We start from the raw sequence: 19715 nt of genomic DNA on the forward strand, positions 1-19715 counted from the left end.
CATGCTACCCTGCGTGCTCTTTGTGGAGTCATAGTAAGGCCATGAATCACTATGAAAGCCAAGCTTCTATTGAATGTCAGTAATGCCCGGATCCATTGTGCTTTTAAAGGAGAGATTGTTTGGGGGGGGGGGTGAATCGGTTCAATGGCCAAATCTAATGATAGTGTCAGCCAAGGTAGAAATCGATCTTAAAACAGTAGAAAAGAGATGAGGAGAATGATTTCTTAATAAACAGACTTCACTCTCTCACTGTTACCCATTTAAGAACATCTTTGAGTATGTTTGCACTTATAGGGTCTTTGTGGATTTTTCATAGTATTGCCCTTTCACCCTGCATATCCTCCTTTTCCCTCAGGCTTGATAACTGCGGAAGATAGAAGAGTTGGCACAACGAACCTTCATTTAGATGTGTCTGATGCAGTTAACGTGATGGTGTATGTTGGGATCCCCATCGGGGAGGGTGCCCATGATGAAGGTATGATTTCTAGAAGCCACTACTTCAGGATGGTGAGGCTTGGCCTCTGTGTCTTCCTCCTCACTTATGGCCAGTGGCTTTTTCTTAACTTTGTACCAGACCTGATGCGTAGTAGGCACCCAGTGGATGTTGCTAGATGAAAGGAGGTTCTAGGAGAGAGGAGTGATACTTGTGTATCTTTGACCAGAGTCATTCTCTTTATGGGAATGCTCCCTTTTCCACTGAGTGTATAGCATCAGAAAGAGGAATGAAGAAGGAAGGGCCAACTGGCTCACTTGGTCCATCAGCCAGACCACCAGTGAGGTGACAGATGATAAGGCCAGCTCACTGGCACAGCATTGAAGCATCAAAGTGATATTTTGCTGCATTTGCACTCCCTGCCATCTCAGTGTAAAATTAGTATGTGTTAATTATGGACATTTTAGAAAACATAGAAAATTTTAAAGAAAAATAAGTAACTCAAAGTCTCACGGTTCAGGGATTATCAGTGTCATTATTATGGTATATTTGCTGCCACAATTTTGCTTTTAATGCTACACACCTGCAGATCCTTCCATTATGTTGTCCTTTAAGGGATTATAATAGACAAGCATTAGAAGCCTACCCTCTTAACTTGCCAGAGAAGCTTTACGTTTCATGACTTTAAATCCATAGAACCCTAGAGTTTGAAGAGGTCTTGAGAAAGTGTATGGAGTCTGTCTACTTACAGCAGGAAATGACCTGCAATTTGAACATAAGATGTGGCTACACAGTCTGAGCAGGAAATATGTTTTAAAAGAAAACGCTACCTCCAAAAAATACTGAGTTTCTATTAAGTAAGGAAGATTTAGGATTGTTCTTCCTGTGTATAGGAAGCTTAGACAAATATGAGTTTTGATTCTTTGATTCTGGTTTGTATTACTCCAGAGAGATGGAGAATAGTAGAGACTAAACTTGTTTGAATTGGACATTCGCTTTACTCAGAGGTACTGAAATGGCTGGTTACATTGAAAAGTAACTTTGCTCTTTTCAGAGGTACTCAAGACAATTGATGAGGGGGATGCTGATGAGGTGACAAAGCAGAGGATTCACGACGGAAAGGAGAAGCCTGGTGCTTTGTGGCACATCTATGCAGCCAAGGATGCAGAAAAGATCCGGGAATTGCTCCGAAAGGTATGCCCCTGGGTAGGCTCCCAGCTCCCAGATTAAGGGTCTGGGGTTGCTGCTGACACAGCCTGCTTAGGGTTTCTCCAGTGGAGTCTCTTGGCTTTAAAGACCTGTACTTTTGGGGGCACCTGGGTAGCTTAGTCGTTAGGCATCTGCCTTTGGCTCAGGTCATGGTCCCAGGGTCCTGGGATCGAGCCCCACATGGGGCTCCCTGCTCGGCAGGAAGCCTGCTTCTCCCTCTCCCACTCCCCCTGCTTGTGTTCCCTCTCTCACTGTGTCTATCTCTGTCAAATAAATAAATAAAATCTTTAAATAAAAATAAAAATGAAGACCTGTCCTTTTTGTCAAAATGCCCTGAAGGCCTGAATCCACACCTGGAGGATGTTGAATAGAACAAAGCAAAAGATTTGGCCCACTAGGGACATTGTTTCAGCAAGCTGGATTTATGCTGTTATTTATGTATTGATTTTTCCATCTTTGGGTTTGGCTTCAGGTTGGAGAAGAGCAAGGCCAAGAGAATCCCCCTGATCATGACCCAATTCATGACCAAAGTTGGTACCTGGACCAGACCCTCCGTAAGCGACTCTATGAAGAGTATGGTGTGCAAGGCTGGGCCATCGTTCAGTTCCTGGGAGATGCTGTCTTCATACCTGCTGGAGCCCCACACCAGGTGGGTTCCACTTGGTTCCATGGGCTTCCCTATTTCTGATTTTCTTACTAATCTGGCAAGAGATAAAAGGGGCTGGGGTTTTTTGGGGTTTTTTTTGTTTTTTTTTTTTTTGATTCAGTTAGCCACCATATAGCACATCATTAGTTTTTGATGCAGTGTTCAACGATTCATTAGTTGCATATAACACCCAGTGTTCATCACAACACATGCCCTCCTTAATACCCATCACCCGGCTACCATATCCCCCCCACCCCCTTCCCTCAGAAGGACTCGCTGTTCTTAAACTGCAAGTTATTTTTTGCTTTTTACTTTTCTTCTGTGTAATTTTAAATGTACATTTAAAAAAAAATTTTTTTTTAAGATTTTATTTATTTATTTGAAGAGAGAGACACAGCGAGAGAGGGAACACAAGCAGGGGGAGTGGCAGAGGGAGAAGCAGGCTTCCCGCAGAGCAGGGAGCCCGATGTGGGACTCGATCCCAGGAACCTGGGATCATGACCTGAGCCGAAGGCAGACGCTTAATGACTGAGCCACCCAGGCGCCCTTGTACATTTAAAAATTTTTAAATAAGGGAGACCATTTTTTAAAAAGTGAAAGTCGCAGCTCACCTACCTGTGCCATACCCCTATTCAGTCCCCTCATCCTGCCTTCTCCAGAGGTAGCCTACTGTTCACAGTTTGGTATGTATTTCTCCAGATTTTTTCTGTGTAGTTACTAACATTTTTATGTATAAATTTATCCTTGCATTTTTTCTGCATTTGTTTTTATGAAAATGGAATATTAGAAGTATTTCTCAAGTTTTGGGATTGTTTTTGTTTTTTAAACTATATCATAGATGTGCTTGGGTGGCTCAGTCGGTTAAGCATCTGCCTTCAGCTCAGGTCATGATCCAGAGTCCTGGGATTGAGTCCCGCATCGGGCTCCCTGCTGAGCAGGGAGCCTGCTGCTCCTTCTCCCTGCTGCTCCCCCTCTGCTCGTGCTCTCTCTGTCTCTCTCTCTCTGTCAAATAAATAAATAAAATCTTAAAAAAAAACAAAACTATATCATAGACATTTTCCAGGTGTTGCTGACTCTCTAATGGCTCTTCTTCCTCTGTACTTTTCTCCTCCCAGGTGCACAATCTATACAGTTGCATAAAAGTAGCAGAAGACTTTGTATCTCCAGAACACGTAAAGCACTGTTTCCGCCTGACACAGGAATTCAGGCATCTCTCTAACACTCATACAAACCATGAGGATAAACTGCAGGTAAATAACTCCTTCACCCCTGCTCTGTCTCCCCATCTCCTACTTGGCTACATACAAAGAACGCACATTCTGCATCAGTCCTCGTCACACTCACTTTTAGAGAATATTCACCTTTTAACGTAATCATTTCTGCCATCACCTTTTATTTCTCTGCCCCTGGGAGATACAGTATTTAGTGCTGATAACTGACTAGACTGACTTTTCCCAGTCAGATGGCGAAAGCTCTGTGGCAGTGTGTTCCAAGCATGTTTCCAAGAAGGGCACTTTCCCAGAGCTGCTTCTCACAATACATTTCTGTACAGAATCAGTTCCTTAAAGTCCTGAGAGGACTGCAGTCCATGTTCCTAAGAATTATTGGGTGCTGCAGTAGCATTTAAAAAAAGAAAAGAAGAATCAGGAAGGAAGATTCCCCAGGCAGAACTTCAGCAATCCAAATACGCAGTCACTCTGCCTCCCGCCAGTAGATTCAGTCACCTTCAACCCTGATCTGATCTTTTTTGCTGTTCCTTTTTTAACATGTAGAACATTTCAACCATAAAAGTTCTTAGACAAAGTCCAATCATGGGGATAAACAGGTAACATTGATACTGTAGATAAAATGCAACCGCCATTTCAGACCTCACCACCATTAGGTCTCTGTACTTGGGACATGTCACCTCCAACACTCTCAGTCCTCTGTCACTGCTTTATTTTTTTCTGTAGTATTTATCACTAACATATTATGTATTTTACCTGTTTGTTTCTATCCCTAATAGAATATAAGCTATTTAAGCTCCACGAAGGCAGGGATTTTACTGTTTTATTCCCTGCTTTTCCCTAGCACAATATCTGATACATAGTAGGTACTCAGTAAATATTTGTTGAATTAGTACAAAAATTTAATAAGGAATAGCAAAAGGGGGCTTGTGTGCCCATCACTCAGTGTAAGAATTAAAGCATCCTATACATACAGATAAACAGCGTTAACACACAGGACACACAGAACAACTACATTATTGAACCTTCCGTGTACCCTTCCCCATTCTGTCTCCTTACTTTCCCTCCCCAGAAATTATCACTATCTGGGTTTAAAATTCTTTTTAGCCTGTTATTTTAGTGACTCTAAGTGTTCCTTCCTGCTTGATGTATAATATGTGTTCCTCTTAGACAATAAGAAAACACGTACAAGCACAAAGGGAAAAAATTTCTAATAATCTGACCTGCCCACTGTTGTTTTAGTGCATTCCTGTTAGTTCCAGGAGCTTAGGCAAGGTTCTTAACTACTGGACCTTGGTTTCCTCAGTTTCTCATGTGTAAAAATGGTGATAATAATAGAATTGACCTCCTAAGATTGTGGAAAGGATGAAATGAAAGTCCATGTAAAAAGCTTAGCGGTAGTGCCCAGCTCTTAGTAAGCACATAGATGAAAGTGTGATTATATAGCCTTCCAAATGGATTCATCATTCTTTTTTGATTATATACCTTATATCCTCTGTGATTTGTAAATCATCTTTGGGATTGATTTGGGAAGAATGCAGTCCTGGCTGAGAGGTTTCCTCATTAACCAGTAGGCTTTATAGGCTGTGTAAAACATACATTTTTGTGGGGCTCCTGGGTGGTTCAGTCGGTTAAGCGTCTGCCTTCAGCTCAGGTTATGATCCTGGGGACCTGGGATCGATCCCCGCATCAGGCTCCTTGCTCACTGGGGAGTCTGCTTCTCCCTCTGCGTGTGCTCACTTGCGCACACGCGCTCTCACTCTCTCTCTCTCAAATAAATAAAGTCTTTAAAAAAAAAACATACATTTTTGTTTGAGAATATAATATGGGGCTGTCATGAACTGACTGCTGATTGCTCTCTCCAGGTGAAGAACATCATTTATCACGCAGTGAAAGATGCTGTTGGCACCCTCAAGGCTCATGAATCCAAACTGGCAAGGTCTTAGGCATGGAGGAACTCCAGACTCCCCTGTGAAGCAGGTCTTTCACTCACAACACATACAGGGAACGGCGGGCTTCTCTGTTGGAGCAGAGGCCCTTCACTTGGAGCCAGTGTGGTCAGTATTACAAACTCTCCAGCCACTCTTTTCTACGCTGCCTCAACACTGAAGGTTGACACAGGAAAGTTGCACTGTTCACACACACAGTTTCAGACTCCAAGCCGAGGGTGCCACATCCCCATCCTGTGGTCTTTTGGGACTCTGAATTGCCTGAATGTTGCTGGGCTTTCCTGCACATTCTCGTGACTTGAGATCCGTGGAAACCGGGAATGTGGGCACACCTTTCTTTTCTTTTTTCTCTCGTGCCTAGTGAAGTGGGAATGTGTTTGGAGGTAGGGGGAATCCCATAACTGGTACAAGTAGGGGGTAATTGCTTAAACATGCCTGGTGGAAGCCTGACAGTGTCTCTGCACGTGACCTCTGACACAGCCCATCCCAGGAGACGGGGTGAAGCCATTCCCCACAATCTCTCTCGTGAACACTGGAGTCTTGCAGGACCCAGGGAGAACCCACTGCTTTTCCCAGGAGGCTCCAGGATTAGGAAATGTGTGTATTTAGTGAAAAATAGGTTTGTAGTGAAATAGTTACTATTTCATGAAAGTAGATATTTTTAGAATTTTTGAAATACCACAGTTGTTTTCCTGGATTATGAGGAAAGGCACATTACATTTAGTCTTCCTTTCGATAAAAATCTTTGAAGAAATATGATTTTTAGAAATCAACTGCCCATTATAGCACAAAATCAGCCAAAGCAGAATTGAAAAGGATTGGCTTTTTAGGATTCTTTTAGTTTTCTTCCCCTCCCATCTCAGTCCTTTCTTGAGGGAACAGCCAACTGAGGAAGAACTTTGTCATGTCTGAGCTGTGGTGTGTTTTATGAATATACACACCGGTGACACAAGAACCATTTTCACCTATTACCAGCGTTCCCTTGGGACTCCTCTTACACTTCCAAATGCAAAGGGAAGTTTGATTTCCTACATGAGGCTTTTTGGTTTTTTGGGTTTTTTGTCCAAAAATATTTTCAGCAAAACTTTCCAACTCCGTGGAGTTTTATTCAGAATTTATTTGAAAATGATGGAATTCATTGGCCCACAGATACGTTGGAAAATGTATCTATCTTCTTTCCAGCTGTTGTAGTGCCCTGCAGGCTTGTTTATATGTTCACAGTTACTTTTTTTTTTTAATAAAAGTCATTTACTGTAGAATACTTTTAATTTCACTTTCTGTATTTTAATTTTGTTGAAGGGCTGATTGGGATTTCCATGTTCTTATTAAAAATCTAACAAATCTGTTTGGAGTGGACTAAATTCTTCCTATGCCAGCCATTCTGAAAAGCGAAGGCAGGTTGAGTGCGGGTTGAAGGTGGAGGATGGTTCATTTTCAGATCTTCATTACATTGCTGCTTCCAATTACCCTTTGCTTCCTGAATTGGTGCCTTTTTGAGAGAGGAAAGTGCCAGGTCATTGTGGTTTGTGGGCTTGGGGGTGTGAAGGGAAAAGGTCACTTGAGTTAGAAGGTGGGAGAAAAAATGGGTTTTCCATAGTTTATGATGTGTGAATGGAATGGGAAAGGTGAGGTCTTGACCTTCCTGGGGCAGTCAGGAGTGAGGGTGGGGGTGGCGGATGGCATGAGCAAGGTTTTGGGCGGTCGGTGATGGGGTTCCTCAAAGCAGAAGGCCTGACTGCCCACATAGGAAACATTGTGGCCCTGGATCCACCTCAGAGTTGGTGGGGAAAGAGCCAAATGGGATTTTTTTTTTTTAATCAAGCAGTAATTAAAGTGGCTTGAGCAGTGAGGACAGACTACATTCCCATTAGAAAAGGCCTTTTGAAGAGGAAGTTGTAAAGAATAGCAAGAGGGGTCATCAGAGGCTGCTTCTCCAGACCCTGTTGGAAAACATCTTCCAAAGTGTTTGAGCCTGGAAATACAATTATCAGGGTGGAAATAGACCATTGTGTGGTTCAAGGATACTGAGTTTGAATAGGACCATAACTGAAATACAGAGCTCGGAGCGTGTCCTTTCAGCCTGGTGGGCACGGGTCGAGGCTGTGATCACCAGAAGACTTACACCTCCACTTAAAGAATGCAGAAGCTTTGAAATGGGACAGGAAAGGAAAGCAATGGGGAGAAAAGGGGGTTGCAGAGGTTGGAGCTTTGTTGCTTTGGTGAAAATCAGGAGGCGGGCTAGCCTACATTCTGGATATAAATGTCTTCAGAATTAGGGCATACACTGCTGCCAGTGTTTGCTGATGGGGGTGGAACTGGAGCCCCTGGACCCATCTCCAACCTAGACGTCAGGCCTCCAACCCTTCTGTTTAAAGAGGGTCTGCCCCTGGTGTATTTCCCTTGAGAGCATGGGCTCATTCCCCTGCAAAGCTGAGCAAGTGACAACCTTAAAAAAAAAAAGATCAGAGAGGGGATGGGTCCTCCAACTGGGGTGATTGGTGATGACCAAGAAGGGGTAAGGTGGACAGGTGCAGCTATACTTGACTTCAGGAGCTGTTGGGTGGGTGTCTTTACAGGGCCTGGAATGGGGGAGGACAGTTTGCTGGCCAGCAGTTGGGAAAAGTGGCCTGATTAAAGTAGACTTTATGGGTTACATCTTAGCAGCATGACTTAGTGGTTTTGTGACCTTGGCAAATTATTGAACTTCCCTAAGGGCCCCATTTCCTTATCTTCAAAATAAGGATAATTATAACCTCTGCCTTATGGAATGGTAGTGAGGATTCAGCGAAATAATGCGGGTAAAGCTCTTAACCTCAGGGCCTGGCAGTTAGTACGCACTCAGTAAGTCCTAGCTAGTATTCCTCAGCCTGGTGTGGACAAGGCAGGAGGAGGGCTAGGATGTCAGGGTGGAACCTGAAGGCCTGTGAGGACCTCAGACCAGGGCTTGGAATCCAAGAAAGAGGAACAAGCGATTAGAGGAGGGCAGGGCGCTGAGGGTCAAAGGCGCATGCCCGGTGATAGCAGGTGCAGGGGGGCGCGCCGCCGCCGCCGCCGCCGCCGTCGCCGCCGCCGGGGCCTCCCCTTTAAGAGCCGCCGCCGCCCACGGCCCGCCGCTGCGGCAGGAACCTCCCCTTTAACCGCGGCTGTTCGGCGCTCCGCGGCCCCCGCGGCGGCTGCTGCTGTGGCTGCTCTGCTTCTGCGGCTCCTACTGCCGCCGCGGGCGCTCGACCTCCGGCACCTGCATCTTCGGCCGCGGTCCGGGTCCTCCCCGCCCCGCGCCCCGCCCGGCCCCGCCATGGTGTCCTGGATCATCTCTCGCCTGGTGGTGTGAGTGCGGCGGTGGCGGGGCGCGGCCGGCTGGGAGGGGGATGGGGAATAGGGATGGGGGGTGAGGGGTGCTGAAGCCCTGGATGGACGCTCCGGGGCCTCGTACAACAGAGTCACCTAAAGGCACATCGTCCCTATTTGGGGTCTCCGGAGACAAGACATGGGGTGTAGGACCCAGGACCGGAGGGGGGAATATTAGAAGAGCCATAGCACGGCCGGCTTCTCACACCTTTTATTTTTGATTTTCCTGTTCCTTCGCCCTCCTTCACCCTAGGGCTGGGCAGCACGGCCTGATTTATGAGGGGAGGTGGCATGTCCCCTCCCCCACGTAGCAGATCCCCGCTGGAGGGGCAACTCAGACCTGGGCCCTCATCTCCCTTCGAGGATAGGGCTAATGGAAGAGTGGAAAGCGAGGCAGGGCCTCTCATTCCGTAGCTTAGGGCCCTAGCTAGCAGCCTTGGCCGCCTCCCTCTTCCACTCTCAGGACACTGGAGTTGAGGGCACATGGTCTGGAGGCCCCCTCCCCCCGGGAGGACATTGGGTACTGGGAAGCAGAGATGCTTGGAGGACAAAGTGTGGGAGGTAACCGGGTGAGGACGTGTGTGTTCAGCCTGGATTTGTGAAAGCCACAGAGGCGACAGCGTTAGGTGGCCTTCATTCCAGGCTGCCAGCCGCATTGTGGAGCTATGCCCCCCGCCCGGGCCCCAGGAGGGAAGCCTGCTCCCACACCCCACACATTGTCCTTGAGGATTCCACTCCCCACCCCACCTCCACAGGTCAGTTCGGAAGTATCCTGTCTCTCTGAGGCAGGTCCCTGTGAGCCCAGGCAATACCCACACATTGTCAAGGAGCCGGGCCCGGCAGCGGCTCTGCATGGGCCTCAGCCAACCCCTGCCTCGGCTCAGGACCCTGCCCCTCAGCCTCCACTGTGGGGGGACTGACACCCCAGGATTCCCTCCCTCTTGCCTTCTTCCCTTCAGTGCTGTTATGTGCTTGTGTTCTGGCTCCCTCTAGACCCACCAGGGTCTCCCTTCTTCCTCCCCCATCCCATCCAGGGAATCCTGGGGCCTCATACCTCCCTCTGGCCTTCAGGGTGGCTGCTTCTCTCTTACCTGGATGAGTTCCCTGGGGGCATCATTCCTCTTATTCCCTCACCTGTGTGCTGTATGTGGTCTCTAATGGGATCGCTACCAGGTTGGACTCCAGCCAGGGCCTCAAGCCCAGCGCCCTCCCCCCGTCACTGAGCTTGGTCCCAAGGCTGCTTACGTGAGATAATAAACCTTTTTGCTCTTCTAGGGACTCCTGCCCCTGTGCCCTCTGCTCCACAGGTCCCCAGGGCCACAGCGGTGCCTCTGACTGCCACATAGAGTGCCCTGTTAGGCGGTGTCACATTCCCTTACAGACCTGGCCCTACCCAGCCTGGCTCTGAGACAGGGAAGTAGAGGTTAAGGGCAGATGGGTATGAATGAGCTGCATCCATAGAAGGAAGACACATGTGGTGACCAGACCCCTCCTAATCCCCATGATATGTTTATGCATAACCAATGATCATGGCTAAAGAGACCACATTGGACCCTCTGGCCTCTGGGTCTTTCTTCACCTAAGGGCCTGGAGAAAACAGGAACGATAAAGGGGAAAAGGCATCACCTTTACCATCTGGGGGCCTCCATGCTTGTGTATCCCCAAGGCTGAACTACTTTGACCATAACCACTGATCTGAGTTCATCAGTCCAGCTGATGTGGCACTCTGGAGTTCTGTCCTTCTCCCCTTACCTACCCAGGGACTGACTGATGCAGAGCTGGGAGGGAGAGGCCACTGCTCTTGGCCGAGGGGACCAGTAACCCTGCCTGCCTCCCTAGGCTCATCTTTGGCACCTTGTACCCAGCCTATTCTTCCTACAAGGCCGTGAAGACAAAAAACGTGAAGGAATATGTGAGTTTGTGATACTTCATCTCCCACCCAATCCACATGGCAGAGATAGGGGAGGACCATGGGTCGCGTTACAGACAGGAGTGACTTTGTACCGATGCCTCAGCACTAATGAGACCCTGCTTCCAGAAGGTTCCTTTGTGTTCCTTTTCCCCAGCCCTGGTGGGATCCACAGGCAAAGTTGAGATCCTGAGTGTCCCTTCCCCACCATAGCTGGCAAGTGCACACAGGCTCCTGGGTGTTCCCCTGAGGCCCCAGCTAACACTCGCCCTCTGTGCCTTCAGGTGAAATGGATGATGTACTGGATCGTCTTTGCTTTCTTCACTACAGCTGAGACACTCACGGATATCGTGCTTTCCTGGTGAGGTCCAGCATCCCTACCCCGCTCCCCAGGGCCCAGGGTTTAGACTCTACCCCACCAGCCAAACCAAAGATTGAGAGCCAGGGTGGAGTCCCCCCACAGTTCCATGGGGTCCTGAATGTCCACCCTTCTCCACACAGGCCTGACTTGATCAGTAGAACAAGAGACCTAGCCCCCACCTTTCTTTCTGGTGGCAACCAAAGCACCACCATAGAGTTCAGGCAGCCTGCTTCTGCCAGACTTGCTGTGTGACCTTGGGCAGGTTACAGCTTTGTAGGTCTCAGTTTCCCTGTTGGTAAAATAGGATTCAATCTTATAAACTTTCGATGCTGGTATTTCGAAGCACTACTAGACTATGTTACGAGCACTTGGAGAACAGAGAATGTCTTAATTGCTATATGCATATTCACAGCAGGAGCTCAAAAAATGTTTATCGGGTGAGCACACGCCTCTTGGAAGAGAGGACTAACACAGCATAGAACATTGTAAGACGAAGAGAAGAGAGTTTTATGGAGAGGTAGAGGACAAAAGATGATTGCCTTTGTAGATTGTAAAGGCCGGTGGCCTTTGAGAAAAACAGTTTTAGCAAAAGTTGAGTGGGGTCAGATTAGGAAAGAATAATGGGTTAGAAATTGAGGACGGCAAGCATAGATGCTTCTCGACACAAACAAAGGAAAAAGCTTTGTGAGGATGTAGGAGATGTGAAGGAGTCTGTGGCCTGAGGAGAAGGAGCCGGGGAATGGAGAGCAATGCTTAAAAGCAAGAGGCATGTCGTGACAGCAAGGGATGGGAGTCTTCCTTATGGGGGGAGGGCAGGAGAGAAGAGGGTGAGGACCCAGGAGTGGACCCAGGACAGAGGAGTAGGAATCTTCTGTCAGAGTGAGAGGCCTGGAACTCGAAGAATGAAGTGTGCAGAGAGCCACTGCCGAGGGGGATTCCTGCTGGGGGCATTTCTCACCCGTCCCACTTGGAGTCTCAGCTGAGCCTCCCATTCTCCTGCAGATGAGAAATGCCCAGTCGCCCGAGCCACGTGCACTAAGAGGTGGGGGGGCCAGCCAGGGTCTTGCCGGGGGTCAGCTCACCCCCTGACTCCCTATCCCAGGCTCTGCCACTCGCCTCTGTCCCACCAACAGGTTCCCCTTCTACTTTGAGCTCAAGATCGCCTTTGTGATATGGCTTCTGTCCCCTTACACCAAGGGCTCCAGCGTGCTCTACCGCAAGTTCGTGCACCCGACACTGTCCAACAAGGAGAAGGTTTGCCCCCACTCTCAGCTGACTTCCTTACCTGCCCCAGGCCGAGGCAGCCCAGTGCCTGCAGCCGTGTGCATTCCTGGCTCTCCCTGTGGGTGCCCAGAACCTGAAGAGATCTGGCAGGGCCCTGGCCTCCTGGAGCAGGCCGTGCCTTTGTCCAGGTGTTAACAGGGCAGGGCAAGGCCTGGCCAGCAGGGCCCACCCCTCACCTCCTGCTCCTTCCCCTCCGACCCCTCAGGAGATCGACGAGTACATCACACAGGCCCGAGACAAGAGCTATGAGACCATGATGAGGGTGGGCAAGAGGGGCCTGAACCTGGCCGCCAATGCTGCGGTCACAGCCGCTGCCAAGGTGAGGTGGGGGGCAGACCCGGGCTCCCAGGACCCCACCTTGCTCGTTTCATGCCCCTAGCCAAGCTCCTTTGCGTCCACCCTGTCCTTGGGGCTGTGATGGTTTGGGGCTTGTGCAACTCAGGGGTGCAGCCCCCGGCTATGTGATTCCCACTCTCCGGGCCAGTTGCCTCATCTGTGCAAATGGCAGGTGCGGCGGCCCCAGCCTGTCAGTGCTGCTGTGGGACAGGGTGAGGACAATGTGGGGAAAGCTGCACGTGCTCCCTGGTGACCTCTATCTCCACCCCGCCCCTTCCTCCGGTTCTCCCGGTGCGTGGTGGTGACCCTAGGGCCAGGGGGTGCTCTCAGAGAAGCTCCGGAGCTTCAGCATGCAGGACCTGACCCTGATCCGGGACGAGGACGCACTGCCCCTGCAAGGCCCTGACAGCCGGCTCCGCCCCAGCCCCGGCAGCCTCCTGGACACCATTGAGGACTTGGGTACAGGCAGGGCCCTAGGCTGGGCACAGGGAGGGCGGGCGGGGCGGGGGTGGGGGGTACCACGGGGACATGGAGGCCAGGCGGAAGAGGCGCCAGACCTCTGTTCTCCTTTGCTCCCCCGCCAGGAGATGACCCTGCCCAGAGTTTAAGGTCTAGCATGAACCAGGCAGATCCCCGGACAGAGGCCTCTGAAGAGGATATGGGAGACAAGGCCCCTAAGCGGGTCAAACTGGTCAAAAAAGTGCCCAAAGCTGAGGTGAGAGCCCAGGCCAGAGCCTGGGGACAGGGGGAGGGGATGTGAGCCTCGGCTGATCCCTCTGACTTCCTCCGTCCTTCCTACAGCCGCTGGCTTCCAAGACACTGAAGACCCGGCCCAAGAAGAAGACCTCTGGCGGGGGTGACTTGGCTTGAGGTCCTGACCCGCCCTCCCCAGGCTGCAGAGCCCCCGCTCCACACTGTGCCAGTAGCCCAAGTGTCTCAGGCCCCAGGGCCCCTCCGATGGCTGCCTGCCCAGTGACCACTCCTCTGGAAGGTCTTGGAAAAGAGGAAGGAGGCCCTGCTGTGGGGGTGGAGGGTAGAGGCTGGAGGGGTTGCTGAGGACTGAGCCACCCAAGGAGGTGGGGGCTCCTTAGAGCCCAAATTGCTATTCTCCCTGCTCCAGTCCTGCCCCCACCCACCCAGTGCCTTGCTGAAGACCATGGCCATCCTAACATGCCCCCACTGCTCTGTCTGGGGTGCGGGGTGGGGGGCAGTCACAGTCCAGAATGACCAGAGATGGGCCCGAAGGCACCTGGGAGACCAGGAGGGAGTGGGGAAGGCTTCAGAGAACCTGGCCGAGGGCTCCAGGCCACACCTGTGAATGGAGGGCAGGGCCTTAATGTGCATTTAAAGCACCAGGATGGCCAGGCCAGAGCTGCAGTTGGGGGCACTGGGTAGGGCTGTGTGCTACATGCCCCACTAAAAAGAAGTGGGGCTCAGGGGTGTGTGTGTGTGCGCGCGCGTGTGTGTGTATTTCTGGGTCTAGGGCGGGGGGGATTTGAGGTAAAGGACTTTCCTGCCAGCAGCAACCACCCCCCACCGCAAGCCCCGGCTGGCCCTTCCCTGCTTTCAGCCCTCCTTCCTACTCTCGGACCCTCAGAGGACCCCAGCCCGCCCTGAGAGGATGGGATTCTGAGGGCCTCTTACCTCCTCCTCTGCCCTTGATACCCTTCCGCCTCCTCCCATTCCTGCCCTGCCCCTGTGCTGGGCTCCTCCACCCCTCAGGGCCCACTGCAGAGGCCCCTGCTGAGCCAGCTCCTTTCCTCCTCACCTGGGGGCTCATCTTCCTTTCCCCCAGAGCCCTCTTCCTGTGCCAAGCAAACTGGGCCCCATGTGAGCAGGCTCTTATGAGCCCAGGCTTTGCCCCACACTCTACCCCAGCTTCTGCTGTGGCTTCAGTCAGGGCCAGGAGGAGTGTGTGAAGAAGAAAAGAAATTTAGGAGCCAAAGGGCTTCCAGTTCTGTGGAAAGAGGGTGCCCGTTGGACCTTTGGCACCAGATGAGCCAATAAACCAAATTCTGGCGCCTCATGTGTTTCGGCCTCTGTGCTTTGTTCTTGGCCCCCCAGGCCACATGTGAGAAGGAGCTCAAGTGAAAAGCAGGGCCCAGCTATAGGAGGGAGGGGGGAAGAGGTTGGACTGCGAGCCCCAGGAGTTCTGATCTCCAAGATACGAGATGGGCTTCAGCTGGTTCAGTCTGGGAAAATGGTTTGGAGGTTCAAGACACAGCCAGGGGAGGGGCGCCCGGGGGGCTCCGTTGGTGAAGCGGCCAACTCTTGATTTCAGCTCAGGCCCTAATCTCAGGATCCTGGGAGCAAGCCATGCTCAGCGGGGAGTCGGCTTCAGGATTCTCTCTCTCTCCTCTGCCCCTCCTACTTCCCCTGCTTGCACGCGTGCTCTCCCTCTCTCAAATAAATAAATGAATCTTAAAAAAAAAAAAAAAAAAGATACAGCCAGGAGAGTAGGAGATACCAGGACTTAAGGGCTAGGGGCCCCAACCTCAAGGTTGTCTTGTCCCTCAGAATCCTGCCCAGAGACTTCCTCCCCCAGTGGACCTTCTGATACCTGATAGAATGTGCCAGTGTAAGCTCTAAGGACAAAGACCCCCAAGAGGTTCCCAGGGAAGAGAAGATAGGATTTGGGGGCCTCTGGGCAGGGTGGGGAGATTGGATGGCCACAGTGTCTAGAAAGGCCAAAGAATGTTGGAGGGGAGCTGTGAGCCAGAGGCTCTGAAAGGAAGAGACAGGTAGGCTGAGGGAAGAGGTGGTGAAGGGGAACCAGCCTCCTGGTGCATGTCTGACCCTGGGACGGAAGGACCAAAGGCTGGGGCCACAGAGGCAGTCCCTGTGGCGCCAGGAGGGAAGGCTTGAGCCCTGGGCTGTTCGGCTGGGTTGGAGGAGAGAGGGAGGGAGGTTGCAGCCTATGGGGTCTGAGTCCTTGGGAGGTAGAGTCAAGGCCACTGGGGGCCACGGGGCACAAGCGGCTGGGAATGAGACCTGCAAGGCAGTGCGCAGGAGCAGGGAAAGGATGGCAGAGGGGCGGAGGCAGAATGGGAAGAGCAAAACAAAGGCAAAGGGTGGGGGGGGGGGGCGGGGAGGCAAGGAGGAGGAAGGGAGAAGGGAGAAGAGAAACGGCACAGCCTTGTGGAAGGAAAATGGAGGAGGCGGAGCATGGGCTGGAGCACAGGGTGTTTGGGGGCCTGGCCCCAGGTCTGCAGAAAGTCTGCAGACTTCCCTGTCCCTTCCCTGGCATCACAGAGGTATGTCCTCCTCCCACACTTGCGCCCAACTGGCCAAGAACTTGAACTGTGGTCACAGTGGAGGCGAGGCGAGAAACGTCCTTTTCATCTTCCCTGGAATCCCCCGGTCGACAGACCTCGGAAGGTCATTCCTTTCACCACTGGCCTCTGAGCAAACTGGCCCCTGCCTCTCTCCGAAAGGAGAGGATGTGTCAGGGTAGAATTCAGGGGAGAGACTCCCTAATTCTAGAAAGATCTCCAGAGAGCAAGATGCTGCAGTCTCATGCTAGCAGCTACCATATGGTCAGGAAACCAGGTTAGACCCTCTCTAACCTAAATCCCCACAAATGCACACGTGCGTGCACACGCACACAGATACACACCCCTGCAGTGACCGGTGGCTAAGGAGGTCACTGCCAGTTTCCCCATGCCAGGCTCTCCGTGCACATCTGGGTTTCTCTGTGTCAACAGGAACATGCTCAGATTTCCAAGCTCCCTGGTCCGTTGCCATGGAAACATTGAGTCAGTCTCCTAGAACTCAGCTCAGGGCCTGGCCCCTGTGGTTCAGGGGAGGAGAGGAGAGGTGGAGGGTGACAATGAGATGGAGGGCAAGCCTCCTGGGAGGGGCTGGTGGGACACATTTGGGGCTAGGTGACATCTTGCTCTATCTCATTCCTTGGGACCACCTGCCCTCTCCCATCTGCCTCAGTAGGCCTCTAGGCCAGGGCAGTGGGGAAGAGATGTCCGAACAGAGGCTAGAGCTAACGTGGAGGATGCTTGATCACTGCCTGGGTCCCCAGTGGGCATCAAGGCATATTAGCTTTTGAGTGGGAGCTGAGGTCTAGCCCTGTGTCCCATGCTCAAGCCATCTTGGGGACACTTGAGGTCCCTGGATAGAATGTTCTCAGGACTGGAGCTGCTGCAGCTGGTTCCCCCTCCCTTTCTCGTGTGTGTCCCACACCCTGAGAACCTGCTTAAAATGGGATTTCCAGGCTGTGACGTCAGAGGGAAGCCAGCAGCTCCAGCCTGTACCAGCTCTTCCTTGATCAGCAGAGCTGAGGCCAGTCTTGCTCAGCCTGGAGGAAAGAGGGCTAGCAGAGGAGGGAGGGTTTCTGAGGGCTCTGGATCATGGTCCCCATATCAGTGGCTTCCATGAGAATAGGGAGAGACAGTAGTAGGGAGAGGCAGGCTAGAGCCACAGCTGGCTTCCTCACTGCCTTGAATTTCAGCCAGTTCGTGGCCATTTCTCTCCCAGATTTCTCTAGTTTTTCCCTCTCTGTGCTGAGTCAGGCCTTCCTGGTGGTGGAGGGCACCTCAAGTATTAGAGCCATTTGGGTTCTGCCTGAGAACTTGTCCCCTACCTAGGCTGGAGGCCGGGAAGGGTCGGAGGGATGCCTGCAAGGAGCGAAAAGCCCACTAGGTGGCGCAGCCCACTCTCAGTGTGGGATTCCCCACCCCTGCAGGGGAGAATCTTCACGCAATCAGTCCGCCTAAGGGGCCTCATGCCCCCACTCCCTGGAGTTGAAGGTTCATGAAGAAAACATCCTTGCAGGGACGCCTGGGTGGCTCAGTTGGTTAAGCATCTGCCTTCGGCTCAGGTCATGATCCCAGGGTCTTGGGATCGAGTCCCGCGTCGGGCTCCTTGCTCAGAAGGGAGCCTGCTTCTCCCTCTGCCTGCCGCTCCCCCTGCTTGTGCTGTCTCTCTCTCTCTCTGACAAATAAAATAAATAAATAAATAAAATCTTCAAAAAATATATATATTAAAAAAAAGAAAAGAAAACATCCTTGCAGGTGCATGAAGCAGCTATGGATTCTCAAGCCATCACTTCCTAAGCCCAGCCTGTGTGCCCACCCCTGCACACTCCCCAGGGGATGGTCAGACCCAAAGGGCAGCTACTCTCCTTGGGTGAGGATCAGGCACCCTCCTGGGATCAAGGGAGTTGCCAAGCTGACTCTAGAAGGGCCCTTGAGCCCCAGGGACCCAACATGGGTTTCCGAAATGACATCTAGAGGGGCTGCTGGAGCTAATTTCAAGGTCAGGTGAGGAGAGGGACCCAAGAGGTAGCAAGGGGTAGGGAACTTGGGAGGGGCAGGCTAGGCCCAGAGGGAGGGAAGCTCACTTGGCTGCAGGAGTCTCTGGATATGATTTCCCTGATGGCCACAGTGGCAGTCCCAGGCCTGCCCCAGGTTTTCCTGTTCCCTGCCCCTTCCCTTAATTTCATCTGGGACACTGTAGGATTAAAAAAGGAGAAAAAAGACCCTAATTTCCAAATGCTGCGATCCCAAGGTACTTTTGCAAGAGCCAAGGTTGGGGCTCCTTAGTGACCTACCTTTCCCTGACATCTTTCCCAAAATGACCCCACCAACCCTGCATCCCTAATGAATTACCCTCTCCTTTTGTCCCAGCCAGATGAGTGATCAATAAATAATGCTCTTCGCTTGAAATATTGATGGCAAGTTTTACACTAGCATCCCTTAGCTGTGCCTGTCATTGGGGAACTCGAGAGGTGACAGAGAAATGCATGGCCCCCCAGAGAGCTCTCTCCTGTCTCTGCCAACAGAGGGTCTGTCTTTGCCAAGATTTCAACCTGTTCCCATCTCAGCCAGAATCATGACTCATTCCCATCAAGTAGGAAGAGGGAAGGTCCCCCAGAGACTCAGCCAGCAACCTCCAACCTGAGAAGAATCTGGTAAGCTAAACCAAGCAGAGACCCTTCTTGATACTTTTGCCTCAAGACAAAGTGATCCCATTTCCTCTGTTCCACGTCCATCTTGGACCTGAGTGGCGACTCAGAAGGAGACCTGCACGTTCCCTGTCCCCCAGGTTGACTGTTTAGAGCATGAGCAGCAGGGACTCACATGCTCCCAGGCTTCTCTGGCCCAAGTCACTGCCATCTGGTTTTGTTCTCCCTGGAAGACGGGGAGGAGAGAAGAGGAGAAGGTGGAAACTCTTGAGCCCTCTTGAGCCCAATTCAGGCGGTGGCAGCGCCCTCCTCGGCAGAACCCAGGCACACTCAGATCTCTGTGTGCACGGTGCCTTCTGCCCAGGCCCTCTTGTTCTGCTCCACTCGGTCAGCTCCTGCATGCACTTCAAGTTTCGGCTTAGATGCCATGTCCCCACCGCATCCCATCCGGGTCCCTGGGGCATCCTGCTCTTCCTCCCAACACCTTCCCCCATTTGGTCATTGCCTAGTTCCCCACCAGACTGAAAGCCAGAGCACAGGTGACGCATCTACCTGGTTCACCACTATTTCCCCAGCATCTAGCACACAATAAGCCCTTGGCACATTTCTGTGGAATGTTCGAAGGATGTCCCTGTAGCATTCTTCCACTCCTGAGAAAGCACCAGCTTTCAAGCCTCGGTGTCTCTCTGCGGAGCTATTCACCTGCACCTGAGGATGGGTGTCTGCCCTGAACAGCGGCAGCCCCGAGGAGCCGCCCTTGCTCTGACCCCCGCACCTCGCATGCGCTCATGCTCACTTGCTCTCCTTTCTCACACACACGCAGACGGGAGTCAGCATTCCAGCCACATTCAGTTCTCACTTTAATTCAAAAGCTAAATTGGGAAGAAGAGCAGCTTCACACTCCCAATTTAGCCCGGGAGAGAAAAAGGGAGACAGCCTGGATTTGCCAGGGAAAGGAGAAAGCTGGGTGTGGGGTGGGGGGGGTGGTGGCAAACATACCCAGAGCCCAAGGGAAGACAATGAAACCCTCACCACCCAGCTCCTAAAAATAAACCATCCATAGCTATGACCCCAGAGTGACCCCTATTAAGCCTCTT

At 51.6% G+C, this 19715-nt stretch overlaps 2 protein-coding genes across 3 annotated transcripts in view; both read left to right on the plus strand.

Moving 5' to 3' along the window:
* Positions 1 to 6810, plus strand: part of KDM3B (lysine demethylase 3B) — a 67195-nt gene extending 60385 nt beyond the window's left edge. Inside the window, exons 20-24 of the mRNA XM_021701761.2 lie at positions 356 to 475; positions 1488 to 1627; positions 2115 to 2291; positions 3404 to 3538; positions 5380 to 6810. Of these exons, the coding sequence (XP_021557436.1) occupies positions 356 to 475; positions 1488 to 1627; positions 2115 to 2291; positions 3404 to 3538; positions 5380 to 5460 (653 nt within the window). The 3' untranslated portion in view covers positions 5461 to 6810. The remainder of the gene's footprint in view (positions 1 to 355; positions 476 to 1487; positions 1628 to 2114; positions 2292 to 3403; positions 3539 to 5379) is intronic.
* Positions 6811 to 8758: 1948 nt separating this feature from the next.
* REEP2 (receptor accessory protein 2) lies at positions 8759 to 14715 on the plus strand. Of its 2 annotated transcripts, none has more exons than XM_021701927.1 (8): positions 8759 to 8790; positions 10651 to 10723; positions 11005 to 11081; positions 12215 to 12335; positions 12571 to 12684; positions 13013 to 13160; positions 13286 to 13416; positions 13503 to 14715. In XM_021701927.1, the coding sequence occupies exons 1-8, from the start codon at positions 8759 to 8761 to the stop codon at positions 13569 to 13571; spliced, it is 765 nt and encodes a 254-aa protein (XP_021557602.1). In that variant the 3' UTR covers positions 13572 to 14715. The 2 variants fall into 2 exon arrangements, with proteins under 2 accessions (XP_021557602.1, XP_021557603.1); XM_021701928.1 differs by having other exon boundaries at positions 13019 to 13160.
* Positions 14716 to 19715: the final 5000 nt, after the last annotated feature.

The sequence above is a fragment of the Neomonachus schauinslandi genome, chromosome 7 (genome assembly GCF_002201575.2).
Source record: "Neomonachus schauinslandi chromosome 7, ASM220157v2, whole genome shotgun sequence".
NCBI lineage: Eukaryota > Metazoa > Chordata > Mammalia > Carnivora > Phocidae > Neomonachus > Neomonachus schauinslandi.